This window comes from Schistocerca serialis, chromosome 1 (assembly GCF_023864345.2).
Source record: "Schistocerca serialis cubense isolate TAMUIC-IGC-003099 chromosome 1, iqSchSeri2.2, whole genome shotgun sequence".
Classification (NCBI taxonomy): domain Eukaryota; kingdom Metazoa; phylum Arthropoda; class Insecta; order Orthoptera; family Acrididae; genus Schistocerca; species Schistocerca serialis.
The window spans coordinates 86,470,582-86,488,083 of record NC_064638.1 but is presented as its reverse complement, the minus strand read 5'-3'; the positions used below and the strand labels follow the sequence as shown (position 1 = coordinate 86,488,083).

The 17,502-nt window shown below is 39.4% G+C and overlaps 1 protein-coding gene across 1 annotated transcript in view; it reads right to left on the bottom strand.

Moving 5' to 3' along the window:
* The window catches only part of LOC126462265 (cytoplasmic phosphatidylinositol transfer protein 1), a 97,129-nt gene extending 80,338 nt beyond the window's left edge, over positions 1-16,791 (bottom strand). Inside the window, exons 1-2 of the mRNA XM_050096059.1 lie at positions 16,609-16,791; positions 15,894-16,042 (exon numbers count right to left, since the gene is read on the bottom strand). Coding sequence (XP_049952016.1) covers positions 15,894-16,042; positions 16,609-16,659 — 200 coding nt within the window. The 5' untranslated portion in view covers positions 16,660-16,791. The remainder of the gene's footprint in view (positions 1-15,893; positions 16,043-16,608) is intronic.
* Positions 16,792-17,502: the final 711 nt, after the last annotated feature.

The window sequence follows — 17,502 nt, the reverse complement described above, 5'->3', positions numbered from 1 at the left end:
TAAGAGCCTCTATCCATATTTAGAGTAAAGATTGCAGCTGACTGTGATGTGTATGGGACAAGGCTATCATCAACACAGCTCACAGAGCAACAACAGCTACCCTTTGTGTTGGTGTTGGAGCACAGAGACGTTTCATCCTATTTGAAGACAACAGTTGCCCAACTGACAGCAGAAATGAAACTGATGCACACTGATGTTTTAGGAATCAGTGAGATTCAATGGCTAGAAGAAGGAGGATTTCTGAGGTCACAGGATTATTCATGCTAGGTCAGATAGTGAAAGAGTAGGTGTACAAAATGATATTGAACAGGGGACATGGCACTGGAGTAGACAATTATCTGTAGCAAACAGTATGAATGTTGATGGTGAAACTGAATGTATATCCAAAAGACGTTACTATCACATTGTTATGCATGCCAACCACATATGCAGATGACAATGAAAGTGAAAAATTTCATAATATTAATGAATTCATAAAATATGTCCAAGGGATGAGAATTTAATCGTAATGGGAGACTGAAATGCAGTTGACAGTAAAAGTAGTGGACAGAACACAATATGACAGTACAGTCTCAGCAAGCAAAATGGTAATAGAAGCCTGAGCTGGCCTCAAGTTTGTCATTGCAAGTACACTTTTTGAAATCTTTTGGAGAGGCAGTATCTGTCTGGAAATCAAAGTAATCAGATTGACTACATTACCTCCCCAATTGACATTATACGCTTATTACAAATCAGGTCAGCGAATTTCTGTACATTGTGTAAAATGTAAATTTGACAGAAAGCTCTGGCGACACAGCTTCGCTTCATGCACTCTGTCACTGCTGCCAATCTTTCTGCTTTACAGTGTGTGTGTGTGTGGGGGGGGGGGGGGGGGGGGGTGAAGTATATAAATAAGTAATATAGTTGTGTCACAACTGTGTCATGTCATCTTTGAACACAAAAGTCTTTAAAATGTTCTATTTCCATGTGACATCTATGTCATAGCACATCATATGCACAAAAAGTATATTTTCAGCACTTCACAAAATGCTTTAATCCCTACTCCTGTTGCTGATGGAACATTCCCCCCTCTCCATTCAGTAGGTGAGCTCATTTTAAGTGTGTTAGTGTGGTGCGTGGCTGCGCTGGCTATTGGGTGACTTAACAAGTTGCCAGCCAGGAACGGGCAACATTTTCTCACTCATGATCATGCATATTCTTCAGGACTCTGAATTTATCAGGTTCATGATTGATAATGTTGCTGAATACAGTGCAAAAAGATGAGACTGAGTTCGAAGTGCCACAAAAATAGATGGTGGCTGGGCCCCTTTGTTATGTATTGGCTTGGTCAGGAACACATTGCATTGACTGTCTTGTTTTTCCACTACCACTGCAACCCAGCAGTAGTTGCATCGTAATTGTGTGGTGAAGCTATAAGTTGCAAGTTGTGTTGGCAACACCGATTGCAGATTATGTCAGCACTACCTCTCTCACATCTCCTCTCTCCAAAATGGCCTAAAATATTCCCTTAATTCTGCCACCACCTGTGGTGCAAACCTTCTGTCTTTTGAGCCACTTAAACTTCATCAGGCACATCAAATGTCAACAGGAAGAAAACGAGATGAAGTCAAGCGAGGCGTCGAAAAAGAACTTAAAAGTAGATGTAAGCCTTACTAGGAAGAAATGCACACTACTGGCCATTAAAATTGCTACACCACAAAGATGACGTGCTACAGACGCGAAATTTAAACAACAGGAAGAAGACGCTGTGATATGCAAATGATTAGCTTTTCAGAGCATTCACACAAGGTTGGCGTCGGTGGCGACACCTGCAACGTGCTGACATGAGGAAAGTTAACAACCGATTTCTCATACACAAACAGCAGTTGACCGGTGTTGCCTGGTGAAACGTTGTTGTGATGCCTCATGTAAGGAGGAGAAATGTGTACCATCACGTTTCCACCTTTGATAAACGTCGGATTGTAGCCTATCGCAATTGCGGTTTATCGTATCGCGACATTGCTGCTCGCGTTCGTCGAGATCCACTGACTATTAGCAGAATACGGAATCGGTGGATTCAGCAGGGTAATACAGAAAGCGGTGCTGGTTCCCAAAGGCCTCATATCACTAGCAGTCGAGATGACAGGCATCTTATCCGCATGGCTGTAACGAATCGTGCAGCCATGTCTCGATCCCTGAGTCAACAGATGGGGATGTTTGCAAGACAACAACCATCTGCACGAACAGTTCGACGATGTTTGCAGCAGCATGGACTATCAGCTCAGAGACCATGGCTGCGGTTACCCTTGACGCTGCATGACAGACAGGAGCGCCTGCGATGGTGTACTCAATGACGAACCTGGGTGCACGAATGGCAAAACGTCATTTTTTCGGATGAATCCAGGTTCTGTTTACAGCATCATGATGGTTGCACCCGTGTTTGGCGACATCACGGTGAACGCACATTCGAAACGAGTATTCGTCATCACCATACTGGCGTATCACCTGGCGTGATGGCATGGGGTGCCATTGGTTACACGTCTCGGTCACCTCTTGTTTGCATTGACGGCACTTTGAACAGTGGAAGTTAGATTCCAGATGTGTTACGACCCGTGGCTCTACCCTTCATTCGATCCCTGCGAAACCCTACATTTCAGCAGGATAATGCACGACCGCATGTTGCAGGTCCTGTATGGGCCTTTCTGGATACAGAAAATGTTCGACTGCTGCCCTGGTCAGCACATTCTCCAGATCTCTCACCAATTAAAAACGTCTGGTTAATGGTGGGCGAGCAACTGGCTCGTCACAATATGCCATTTGTGGTGTCACCGCCAGACACCACACCTGCTAGGTAGTAGCTTTTAAATCGGCCGCGGTCCATTAGTATACGTCAGACCCGCGTGTCGCCACTATCAGTGATTGCAGACCGAGCGCCACCACACGGCAGGTCTAGAGAGACTTACTAGCACTCGCCCCAGTTGTACGGACGACTTAGCTAGCGATGCAACACTGACGAAGCCTCGTTTATTTGCAGAGAAGATAGTTAGAATAGCCTTCAGCTAAGTCAATGGCTACGACCTAGCAAGGCGCCATAGCAATTGATAGTTATCGTATGAAGCATGTCTCATCAAGAACGATGTATACAAATGATGGATTAAAGTTAAGTATTCCAGCAGCTACGTACTTTTCTTTATAGCATTCATTACGTATCCTGTTTCAGACCTCACGCCAGCCTGCGTGAGTTTAAGCGCGTGCCTTTCGGCTACTTCTGAGTGGTGTGGCTGTCTTGCTACGCCACTACACCATTCACTACTCTTGATGAACTGTGGTATCGTGTTGAAGCTGTATGGGCAGCTGTACCTGTACATGCCATCCAAGCTCTGTTTGACTCAATGCCCAGGCATATCAAGGCCGTTATACAACCAGAGGTGGTTATTCTGGGTACTGATTTCTCAGGATCTATGCAGCCAAATTGCGTGAAAATGTAATCACATGTCAGTTCTAGTATAATATATTTGTCCAATGATTACCCGTTTATCATCTGCATTTCTTCTTGGTATAGCAATTTTAATGGCCAGTAGTGTACAATGGCTAATTTTGATCTCATGGGTTTTCCACAGGGGCTACAAACTTAAGGTGCAGAATCATGAAAAACGTAAAATCGGAGAATGTAAAATCAGAGTTCCACTGTATTAAGTATTTTAAAGTTTGTGATTTATGAAACTCAATAAAATTTAATTTCAATGTTAGGTTAAAAACACAGAACTCAGTGAGGTTTTATGAAACACCTGAAATTCCCCGAGATTTCCCTAACAGTTCCAGGTAAAATGTAATTTGTTGAGAATTCCAGATTTTCCAGAAGAATCGCCCTCCTGCATAAGAGTTACCCAGATGCTGACATTGATAGTGACAATAACACAGTACCAATTAAATGCTGCTTAAATTCAGAACACTACAAAGTTGAGACTTAGGCAAGATGAAGGATCTAAACACTCCAACCATCTTGAAAGAATGTGACAAAAGAAGTAGGAAGACCTCAAGGAATGATTGGTGTAAAAAACTAATGGGAGAGTGTAGCAAAAACAGTCAAGACGTACTAGGATTGAAAAAGGCAGAACAAAAACAGCCATGGACAACAAATGAGCAACTGGAATTAACACAGAAACAATTAGGTTACTTTGAACTGCAATTATCTAGAAATGTATAAAAGCTGAAAAAGAATGAATGTAACAAAAATGTCACACTATAGAAGTCAACTTGAAACATGTTACAGTAAAATCTGCCACACACTTCATAGCGTCACTTTAGGGAGCACAGAACATGCAGCATAATTGTCAGAGATAACATAGGAAACAGAAAATACAGCAAGACAATACAAAAAAATACCTGGAGAAACTTCATGGTTGCCCAGAAGAAATTAGGCGAAATGAAAATGAGGACACAGTGCAAGAAGATGACTATACTTCTCTCAGTTTCAAAAAGCTCTGGATGAACAGAAGGGACAATTTCAGAGTACTGATGCAATGCTGACAGAGCTCTATATACAGGGCTCAGGCTAAACAGTGGAGCAGGAACAATACAAGCTCATGAATGAAAACTGTGTACCTGGGGAAGTTCTACCAGATTCTGGAAACAAAATAATTTTACACACTCAAAGAACGCAAGAGTGGATGGATGTGAAAATTACCACACACTCAGTCTAATGTCATTTGCATCAAAAATACAGAAGATAACTTCCTCAAAGAATGGAAAGGAAACTTTGAAGTACATTTGGAGTTGACCAGCCTCAATAGGAATATATAAAGCAGACAGTTGACAATGCAGCATGCAGCAGTTATGGTTATGTGATAAGGATGATTATCAAATGACAGAAATATAAAACTGCTCAAGAACAACTGCAAGATCAGCTAATTTTGACACAGCATTCTTGGAAAGTAAGCTGAATCAGTAAAAGAAACTTGACACACACATGCTAGTACAACAAATTAGAAAGTACTGTATACTGTACCAGTGCTTGGAGTTCTCATCAAGTAGGCATGACAGCATACATCGAATGAATTCATACACATACTGCTAAGATTGTAACAGATCAGTACAGTCCATATGAAGCTGTAAAACAGATGGTCTGAGAATTCAAATGAGAACACCACTGGATATATGCAGAGTGCCGATATTTGAAAGAAGACCAGAAAAAAATTCTGCACCCTCCATGGTTTATCGCACATAGGAACTGTGAGAACATGTACTGAGACATATCAGCATAGAAACTAATTTTTTCCCTCACACCAAACACAAATTGAATAGGATAGAAAATTATCAACACCGTTACGAAATATCCTCTATCAAAAGTATTATTCAGTGGCTTCCACAGCATATGTTAAGGTGCAGAAGGTAAGACGTCCAAAATGTTTCCCTTAAAAGTGGACTGTTTGACTAATTTTATGAGGCAGTTGTCTGATAATGTGTTCAGAACTACTTCTGAAGGCTTTGTCACAGATGACAAATGTATCCACAGCTTCATCAATCAAAACTTGGTAAATTAAATTCACCCTTATTATTAACATCATAAGATCAGAAAAATATCTGATTATATGGTGTTCATAATAAGGGTGAAATTAAATTTTCTCTGCCATCAAATTTAGATTTGATTATCTCTGAATGAGGCTACAATTGTTGTGGTTCAGTCTGACAGCAGGGGGGGGGGAAAAAAAAAAAAAAAAAAAAAAAAAAAAAAAAAAAAAAAAAAAAAAAAAATTATGAATCCAAGTCTGACATCACCACTACTTACTTCTGCCTGTATGAGCTTAGTCAGTTTTACTTTGAACCTCACTACATTTAATGTTTTTGCTATGAACAATCCACTGCCTGCATTAGGATAAAGAGAATTAAAGTTCGACTTCCCTAGAAGTCAGGATCATTAGTTTGAGAATAAGTGCAGGTCAGGAGAGAGGAGGAAGGGGGGGGGGGGGGAGACACAGTACAGAGTTTTTATTCATTACAGAACACTCATACACTTCTAGACATGGTTTCCACTTATCCAAGTTGGCTATGGAGCGTACCACAATTGTAGCAGAATCAAATTACTCTTCACAATCTTCAACAATAGCTGAACAACCTGCTTCCTAGAGCATTGTGTGGATACACAGACACGATATGTGGTATCTGTATGCTTTTGCCGTGCCTTAATGATCACTTTCACAGGGACTTTGTCGTCTACACCGCGAGATGACATCCATGTGTATGTTTCACCATTTCACAGAGGTAGAAGGAAAAGTAGCCTGCAGAAGGAAGCTTTGTCAATTAATTGAGTGCATTAGGTTTACATAAAAAGGAAATGCTACTGCCAGGTCTGGCTATTCAAAGTCTTAATCCTGTGGATTTCAATAGGCTAAAGCCAGAAACAACAATCATCCTTATTTTTCACTGTTGGTATGGCCTGGCAGGAGTCAGCGATTGATGTTTTTAAACAGTAAACCACATGTCCTAAGTCATCAGCTGAAACCATTTCTAAATAATTAGGACTTTGGGGGAGAAGGCTTTGGGTGATGAAAGCTACTGATAATGAAGTTGTGTTTCTTCATTTGTCTCAGATACAATAGTGATTAGGCTCACTCTGCAATTTTCTATGTGTATGTCATACCTGGATGTGCACTGAATGGCTACCATTATTTCTCTTATCGAAACTATTCACAAGAAATGTTGTATGATGTCACACGTGTATTGCATAATTTACAGCTCAGCAAAGCTAATGGTTTCTGGGACAAAGCAACTCAAAAATATTATAACAATGAGCTTCTTACTCGAAGCAATACTAAGATATGATTTTTGGTCAACAACAGCACAAATGTCTATAAATCTATCAATCACTGATGATACTGACAAACATACAGAGCTTTTTCCTGGCAAGAAAAAGGCTGTATTAACTTCTCCAGCTTTGCCTGCTACTATATGCATGACTGAACAATCCTTCAGACTATAGGAAGAGTAAAACTGCAGTTGTGTTCTACAACGAGTAAAAACTTGGTATGTGAGTTGTACATGCTAAGTATTCACAGAAGAAAAGTGATTGAAAACCTTATTTTACTAAGTTAGTCAATACAAATTATTACCAGACTCTGTGATTGTTACATTAAAACAATACCAAAAGTAATATTACATTTTTGGTAGTTTCATATCACATATGGTACTTCATCTTTTTTTAAATTTTTTTATTGGCTTTTGCGTCACGCCCATTCAGCCACCTCAATAGTAATATCAATTTACATGATATAAAAGTAAGAACAACGCAGTGCCCAGTCCTCGAGTAGAGAAAATTTCCAACCCAGCGGGGAAGCGAAACCACGCCCATTCGCTTAGCAATCCGTCACTCTACGAAGGTGAAAAATTTCTTCATGGTTAGTCATTTTTACATCAGCTCATTAGGAGAACATTTATTTCAAACTGTAATTTGATATGATTGAAACTGCATTTTTGTGAATGTGACTTTACTTTTTGTTAGCAGAGCTTTTGATAACAACGTATAAGCAGTTTTAAAATTTGTTCTCTGCATCTTCACTTTCAAGGAAGATTAGTAAAAGGTTCTTTATGAATGGTTATTTTTGTTTATAACCAACAGTATTCCTATTTCTAATTTTTCCTACTTCACGATTTTCACAAACTACATCAGTTTACCACTATTCGTGTATGAATAAAAATATAGTTTCTAAATACTTTATGCTTTATTTACCTACGTGTTTTCAACATAAAAGTTTTCAATCAGTTTTCAACATAAAAGGATACACTTTTAGCAATTTACTACAAAAATGTGTCATACCCATAACCATTTTATAATACGAAAGAAAAGGTAACCAAACACTGCAGCTGAGGTTACTAACACATGTGCTGGCAGTGGCATTCGACGTGGAGGTAAGCTGGTTTGAATCCTAGTGGTGGAAAAAAAAATTCACTTTCAGCATTTGGCTCGCAAGGGGAGCAGCGTTGGTGGCATAAAGTTCCTCATAACCACACTTTCCGCCAATGTGCTTGTTTGAATACCGAACCTCTCCTCAGTGTCTCACAAAATGAGGGCACATGAAACTGCTGATGAGGATCTATTCATGAGATGGGAACATTAAGCTTGGTGGCCCCCTGGGTGCTGTTCACGAGTGGTAGGCTACATGCTGGCACTGGGTTTCACCTTCTCCTTTCTCTCACCACACACATGTACTATTAGTGGAGCATGCTGTAAAAAAAGGTTACTTTGAAGGTAATCTTGAAATCATGCTTAATGTTCAATTATCAAGATAATCTACCCAGAAAAAATACCAAGTAGATAATCATCGTTTCTTGGGGATACAATAATAAATGGCAACTTTAGAACCTTGCTCCCAACTCCCTCACTTCACCCAGAAAATTTTCTGTGGATGCCTGTGTGTGAGGGCAACTGCTTTCATGAAATGAACAGTATAAAAATAATAGTCTTCTACATCTCCTTCAACTTCCTGATTGTTAATGGTTTTACCTGGTTCAACCATCAGTTTCTTTCAATTGTGCCTTAGGCCAGATGAATTTTCCTCACCACATCTTTATTTCCTTAAACTCTCTCTCAATGAATCATTTGCCACTCTGCCCTTTAGGAGGAACTTTGTCCATGTTTTTGTAGGCTTGAGCCAACACAAAAAAGTGCTTCTTCTTTTCAATCTACAGGAATGGGCAATAAAAGTGGCCCAGACAAGGGGATATGAATGTATGCATACAACACACCCTGTGACGCACACATGACATGATCTACACCAGTTCAAAGTGCACTGAGGACACTCTCTCTCTCTCTCTCTCTCTCTCTCTGTGTGTGTGTGTGTGTGTGTGTGTGTGTGTGTGTAGCAGTGCAAATGGGGCAACTGTACTCATACTGGAGCAGCAGGTGTTCATTGAGGAAAGTTACATGACAGCAAAGTCATGGAAACCGTGTTGTCAGTTGTTTGCTAAGCAGTTTAATGGTGTCAAAGTTCCAGCAAAGAGTGTCATACAATGTTTAGTCTCAAAATGGGGTCAGACAGGATCTGTTTTGAACAAGCAAAAAAGGATTCCGAAACATTCCTGCACACCAGAAATGTTGCTGCAGTTCACCAGAAAATGCTTCAAAGTCCTACCAAATCAACCTGACACCTTCTGCAAGAGACCAGCATATCATGTTGATCATCCAGACGAATATACCTGGACCTGAACATACATACCTACTGAGGGTCTTTTGTTCATGCATTAAAACCAGCAAATGCCACTCAGAGTGTCCACTTTTGTGAGTGGCTGTTCACTGAGATAACAATGAATGGCTTGGACATGAATCTGTTCTGTGTATCTGAGGAAGCCTTGTTTCACCTCAGTGGTTATGTGATCTGACAATCACAGGTTCTGGGCAGCGGAGAATCCGCGTAACTTCCACGAAACGCCTCTCCATGATAAGAAGGTTCGGGTTTGGTGCGCCAGTGCCTGTACGTCACATTATTGGTCCCATCTTCTTTCATCAGATCCTGTCTTTGGTATGTTACACTGCCAACATTTTGAAACAATTTGTGGCAGTGATAATGGAGGAGGAAAAGACCTACAGTTACTTCCAACAAGATGGAGCAACTGCCCATTACTGCCAGCTGAACCTTGGTGCACATTTACACTGTCTTCGCGCCTGACATAGTTGTTAGCAGCGGTTAGTCTGGTCATGGTCCTAGGTGGCCACGCAGGTCACCTGATCTTTCATTGTGCAGTTACTTTGTGTAGGAGCCCTTAAGTATGACGTGTATCGCAACAACCCTCACAGTCGTCACGATCTGAAGTAGCACATTTTGGACACAACTGCAGCAATTTCAGCAGTCCAGCTTTGATCTGTCTTCAGCAACTCGCTGACCAGGGCCCAAAAATGCTAAGAGGTGACTAGTAGCCACTAGCAACATTTGCTGTCGCCAGATTAGTACAGTATTTCCTTTCTTCTGCTGTGTTTTTTTGTACCTCAGAGCTCTATTTTCCACGCCACTTTTGTTTGCCCCACCCTATACAGGGTGTTACAAAAAGGTATGGCCAAACTTTCAAGAAACATTCCTCACACACAAATAAAGAAAAGATGTTATGTGGACATGTGTCCGGAAACACTTAACTTCCATGTTAGAGCTCATTTTAGTTTCGTCAGTATGTACTGTACTTCCTCGATTCACCGCCAGTTGGCCCAATTGAAGGAATGTAATGTTGACTTTGGTGCTTGTGTTGACATGCGACTCATTGCTCTACAGTACTAGCATCAAGCACATCAGTACGTAGCATCAACATGTTAGCATTCATCACGAACGTGGTTTTGTAGTCAGTGCAATGTTAACAAATGCGGAGTTGGCAGATGCCCATTTGATGTATGGATTAGCACGGGGCAATAGCCGTGGCACGGTACGTTTGTATCGAGACAGATTTCCAGAACGAAGGTGTCCCGACAGGAAGACGTTCGAAGCAATTGATCGGCGTCTTAGGGAACACGGAACATTCCAGCCTATGACTCGCGACTGGGGAAGACCTAGAACGACAAGGACACCTGCAATGGATGAGGCAATTCTTCGTGCAGTTGAGGATAGCCATAATGTCAGCGTCAGAGAAGTTGCTGCTGTACAAGGTAACGTTGACCACGTCACTGTATGGAGAGTGCTACGGGAGAACCAGTTGTTTCCGTACCATGTACAGCGTGTGCAGGCACTACCAGCAGCTGATTGACCTCCACGGGTGCACTTCTGCGAATGGTTCATCCAACAATGTATCAATCCTCATTTCAGTGCAAATGTTCTCTTTACGGATGAAGCTTCATTCCAGCGTGATCAAATTGTAAATTTTCACAATCAATATGTGAGGGCTGACAAGAATCCGCACGCAATTGTGCAATCACGTCATCAACAAAGATTTTCTGTGAATGTTTGGGCAGGCATTGTTGGTGATGTCTTGATTGGGCCCCATGTTCTTCCACCTACGCTCAATTGAGCACGTTGTTATGATTTCATACAGGATACTCTACCTGTGCTGATAGAACATGTGCCTTTACAAGCACAACACAACATGTGGTTCATGCAAGATGGAGCTCCTGCACATTTCAGTCGAAGTGTTCGTACGCTTCTCAACAACAGATTCGGTGACCAATGGATTGGTAGAGACGGACCATTTCCATGGCCTCCATGCTCTCCTGACCTCAACCCTCTTGACTTTCATTTATGGGGGCATTTGAAAGCTCTTGTCAACGCAACCCCAGTACCAAATGTAGAGTCTCTTTGAGCTCGTATTATAGATGGCTGTGATACAATACGCCATTCTCCAGGGCTGCATCAGGAATTCCTTGCGACGGAGGGTGGATGCATGTATCCTCGCTAACGGAGGACATTTTGAACATTTCCTGTAACAAAGTGTTTGAAGTCACACTGGTACATTCTGTTGCTGTGTGTTTCCATTCCATGATTAATGTGATTTGAGGAGAAGTAATAAAATTAGCTCTAACATGGAAAGTAAGCGTTTCCGGACACCTATCCACACAACATTTTCTTTCTGTGTGTGTGTGTGAGGAATGTTTCCTGAAAGTTTGGCTGTACCTTTTTGTAACACCCTGTATATTTCCCACAGATAGTCTTGTACTAGTTTAGAAATTACTCTGTACCATTTTCATAGGCCTGAAGAATGCAACGTTCAGGCAATGGCAAAAATTTCTTAACATTAAATAAATTGTCACAGCAGGAACACCACATAGCCAGAGAATCATATTAATCCACCCCTGTGAAGTGTGTCTGTATTCAAACCCAGATGCACAAACTTTGTTTGTTGTAACAAGTGATGGTCTTTGGGACCATTTCTTATACAAAGCTTCTGAACAAGCACATATCTGTGTACCACACATGAATGGAGGAAGTCACCAACTGGTAATCAACAAGATACTAAGTTCCATAGCTGAAGCTCAAATGTAATTTTGCACGATCATTGCTGATATCGGTCTGGTCAGAACTGGACACATTATATTTAAGGGTATCAGCAAGGTTATTTCGAATTAAGAAAACACCGTGTCATAAATTCTCATGACACACTTTCTTGGGACACCACAATAACGGACATGAAAGAAATGTGTACCACATCTCTGATTCATTCTAATAACCCACAGATCCAGTCTCTGTCAGGGATTGTAAACAAAAACTGAGCACAAATTGTGCCTTGCTCAGCCCAGTACCTGAACAAAAATTTTGTATCACACTCACTCAGTGGAGAATCTCATTAAGCACAGCTTGATGACATTCAATACGGGGTGGTCATTCCACATCACACACACCAATTTCAGGAATCATCTAATGAGATCTTTCCAATTTAAATGAAACTACCAAAGAATAAAACTAAAGTGTTCAAAATTTAGCTCAATACACAAAAAATTCAAGGTTTTAGAAGGCTTTTTGTGGATGGTGCACAATGTTTTGTGAGCTCTACAACAGTTTTAGTCAGTTTTCAGGCAGCTTAAAATTGAAATTAGTAGTAAAATACACGAAATATTCAGATCATGTTCACAATTTTTTGTGCTCTTCGCACTGTTATAATTCCACAGCTGAGTCTTCCCTATTTTCATACTTCATATGGTCAAAGTGGAGAAAAATCAACTGAAAATTTTACAACCATTTTGGGACTGCAGTGATTCTTAAGCAAACCAACCACATTAGAATCCTTCCGTAGCACCACAGAAAAGTTAATTATAGTCAGCTCACCAAACTGCTGTAGTTATTTGGATGCATTCTGGAAATATGTATCCACATTTTTATCAAATTAATGTATACCACTACATTAAGAATATAATGTCCCTTTATTTTAATTTAATTAAAAATAGCAAGAACACTTCTAACAGAAAATATTTTGAGTGGGTGAATTAAAAAAAAAATCCACTTGAAAATACTGTCAGACACATACAAACTTATTATAATTAACATTTGATATATTTTTGTTATTTATAGATGCTGTAATTTTATATATTTGCTAATACTTTTATGTTTTATCTGTATGTAACCTTAACCAACAAATTAATATGATCACGGGCAACCAGAATATAAATTTTTTTTTAAAGAAATACATTCTATCACCCACCTATAGAAAATTTTACAAATGACTTCAAGCACCATGCACATCCACACATACTTGTTTCTGGATGCAAACTGTGACATATCAGGTTACCTTCCATTCAGAAGGCTGTTGCACACAACAACAGTTATTGACTTGTAAATAATAGATTTCAGCTATCAGTCGTCCTTTTTAAATTTGTTACTGGCAGATCCAGATTTCAGCTAGAAACAAGCCATTCTCAATGTACTATCATTTTTGATCAACACATGCAATGCCTGTTGGTTGGGCTTCATTCACAGTTCATTATGAAGCCCGACCAACAGGCATTACATGTGTTGATCAAAAATGATAGTACATTGAGAATGCCTGGTTTCTATCTAATATCTAGATCTGCCAATAAAATTGGGGGGGCAGAGGGGGGGGGTGGGGGACACCACACACAATGGAAATACTTCGTAAACAGTTGTTGTTCCTCATAACTTTTAATCTTTTTCCATAAATTTTGGTTTCTTATTTCGTGTCTGATTTGAAATCCAAAAGATGATGGACATAAGACAACAATGTTTCACTTACACTGTTCTACTACAATCACGTAACAGCTGTTTTGCCAACAGACAGGGCTGATAGCTTTTATAGCATATAATGCAGTAATGTGTTATTTATGTAGGTCTACACACGTTTTGGTAGGTGAAATGTTAAAAGTATATCACAATGTATAATATACAGCTATTAACTTTTGAGTTGAGTCTTCAATCGTGCATTATGTGGTCCAAGAAACTGCCTCCTTTACTTGTAATAGATTTCATTGTTTGGATGATTTACAATGAAGATGCACTTGTTAAAAAATGTCTGTCGTAGTAGCAAAGTTATCAGTGTTTTGTGATTTTTGTCAATAATGTGATACATAGCTTACTTAGAATAAAGGCTACGCAACCACTGTAGGTGATGATGATAATAATAATAATAATAATAATAATAATAATAATAATAATAATAATAATAATAATAATCATCCTTTCCACCATTCCCCCTCTTCCACCTTCGTCCAGTTCTCTCCTCTTCTCATCACACATTCCTTCACTCCCTTCACCCATCTATCTCTTGGTCTTCCTCTGGGCCTCTTCCCCTCCAGTTGCAGATCAAACATCCTCTTTGGAATTCTTCCCTCATCCATTCTCTTCATGTGTCCATACCACTGCAGTCTCAATTTTTCTATCCTGTCCTGTACTGGTTCCTCCTTTAGTCTTTCCCTCACATACACATTTCGCAATCTGTCTCGTCTTGTTACACCAAACCTGCTCCTCTGGAACTTCATTTCACTAGCCTGTATTCTACTTTTGTCGCTTTTGTGCATTACCCATGTCTCACTTCCGTATGCCAATACGGTGATAACAACAATTTTAAAAAAATAATCAGGAATCACCTTTTTCAAATTTTGATTACAATGCTTCAAAGTACAGGTTTCATGTAGATGCAGAAGACATTCAACCTAGACCTAGGGCCAACCAGTGTGTCTTCGATTCAGTTCATCATATGTAGCGTTTTAATGCAACATAGGAATCTGACTAATGACTTGAATGGCAATGATCATAAAGTTCATAATGAGTGTACATTTTTTGTATAGTTCTGATGCTCAAGATGATAATGGCACAGCATGTGACAGCACAGCAACAATACACATACAATATATGTGCTGGAGAAGGGAACAGTTAAGTAATTGTATTATCGGTGGATTGTTCTGACAAAATGCATTAGTAAATATCTTTTGCCGTCATCCTTAATTTAAAAGGTTACAACTCAAACAACAGTATTTCTTTATAAACAAGTCTAAAAATGTTGGTGACAATACTAAGCACAAAACACTTATCAAGTTTGTGATCAATTATTTTTCCAAACAATTACAACAAAATTATCCTTTATGAAAGCCAAGGTGAAATGAAACATAATTATATGTAATAAAAGCTCAAATTGGTTTTACAAAATAATAAATGCACATACAAGAATGTATCTCTACATCACAAATAGTGGTTTCAATAATACAGAAAGTCACAGCAAGTTGTGAAGGTTCACAGTACTGCAGATGCTCCTGCACCAAAGTAGTAGTTGCAATACATCTTGGTGATTGCCATCTTCAATCCACCATTTGCCCAAAATCTAACTTCTGACAGTTGAAAGCAAGGGAATCAAGAAGTCAAAAATAAAAACGTGGACTGCAAAACTACATGTTGCAAATATTGCCAAAACTTATTGTATCTTGATTAAATGTGACGTTTTTAAATTATGCATAGTATAAACTTTACATCTGCACATGCCTGCCATACGTATCACAAACATTTATTTAATGTTAGAATGTATAATTGTGTTGCGATTTATATTTTATCATATAAGCCATAAACTTCAGTTTTCCACATGTGCGCGTACAGACATAGAAAATCATTGGTATAGAATTTAAATGAAGAGTAAAACACTACAGTAAACCCAGAGTTATACAGATAAGGCAAAATAAGTGACACTCTTAACTAAATTTCAGTCATACAAACACAAAAAGAAGAAAAGCAGAGAAATTGAGGTATTTATTGGGGAATGAAAGTAAGGACTTAAACAATGTCTTGGAGCAATATATTACCACAGCATGGATAACACATGCTTCATCTTAAACACACAAATATTTCAGAATATCTCATGCAACATTCCTAAGACCTTGTTCATGCCTTTATTGTTTAAGGCCACAAGGAATCTTACCTTTAATTCAATTGACACTTTACAGCCATTGCATAACAATTTTAATAAAGCAAATTAATTAATGGCCAATATAATATTGTAAAGCCAACTACCTAGAGAGATGAATCCTTTTCTCCGTGTATTGGCCATTCCCATATTCTGGATCCTCGCAGGCAGTGTTTTCTATCACCTCAACACCTTCTCCAGAATCTGTTTGTTCATGGCTATGTCGAGCAATCATGTACAACTGCCCTATCTGATACTGGAATTGAAAAGAAAAAGAGAAACAACTGAAATGAGAACCAGGCGATTAACATGATAGGGACAGAATACACCAACACTTCAAAATTATTATTTCTGCAAATAAGTTATTTCAAAGAGAAAGACATAATCCGCAGTAAATGAGCAGCCTATGTTAGAGACTGGAGATGAGTTCTTGGCAATTCCGAGAATAACCAATCAATTATGCGCCCTGAACCAAATATCAGCTAAGCTTGATTATTATCTCAAATTTAAACTCTTTACGGTACAGGGATCTGTTTTTCACTCGCATCAAAGGGAAACCACTGATAAATGTACCTAATTCCGACATATAAAATATTCTACTCCTAACTCATAGTTTTATGCCATTGGTAGCTAGAAGCGAAAGCAATTTTAATAACTTACTGCCAGAATATGCAATACAACTACATAACAGCCAACTGTTAGTAATGTGGCTTTATTTAGGGTGTTTATATACAGGACGCCTATAGACATCCGCCGTGATAAACTTTGTTTTTCTTTTTCATCTCTTCTCAAATTGTTTAATAAAAAAAAAAAATGTTTTACCTCCTCAACTGTCAATGGCATACATATCCTATACTCCTTCGTTAGAACCATTCTATTGTGACTTGCGGGAACGGTACCGGTGCGAAAATATACACTTCCCCTCAATTAATTGCATCCACAGAGATGCCGCATAACAACAAACACAGGAGCTCGCTGATCACCTGCAATTCAAGTGCACTACCTAAACGCAGGCGCAAAGACGATTTCTCAAAGATACTTCACACCTTCCGCACGGGAAAGATAATGTGCAAAACCAGTGAAGAGAATCCAGGTTTCTACCCGCAAATAAAGTGAGGCCCTAAAAAGTGGCGTTGATGCTCAAAATGTAGTATCGCCGTGAAGTAGCCTTTCCAAACACAGAAGAAAAACTTATGATATCATATTTCATTTTTACAATAATTCACTGTCGCAAACGTGACTATACTGAATAAAGGAATAATATATGAACCTAAGTTTTCAGCAAGAAATATTCGTGCTTTATCTACATCTACATTCTCCTTCTCCCTACCGTTTACACCGTCTAATACACTGTCCGTTTTTCAGGAAACGTCCAATTTTATTTTATTTAACTTGTGGCTGGATAGCCTTTCTGATGTCACAGTCGCCACGGTAACCTCCTGCGTTCTGTATGTCTGTAAACTGTAGAATCTTTGTTCTCTGTGTTGTTGTGTTTTAAGTTTCTGTATCATGTCCTCTGAGCGCGTCTTACAAACCATCCCACCATTTACCCCAACACACACAGCCTGATCAATGCATCTGCCCACAATTTTTAAGATGCCACGTGGATTTGATCTTGGTGTAGCTCATCTCCCAGTCTCACAAACTAGCATGCCGCGCATTACACTATACTAGGAATCCTGGGCAGAATTGGCAAGAAAACTAAGAGTAACACCA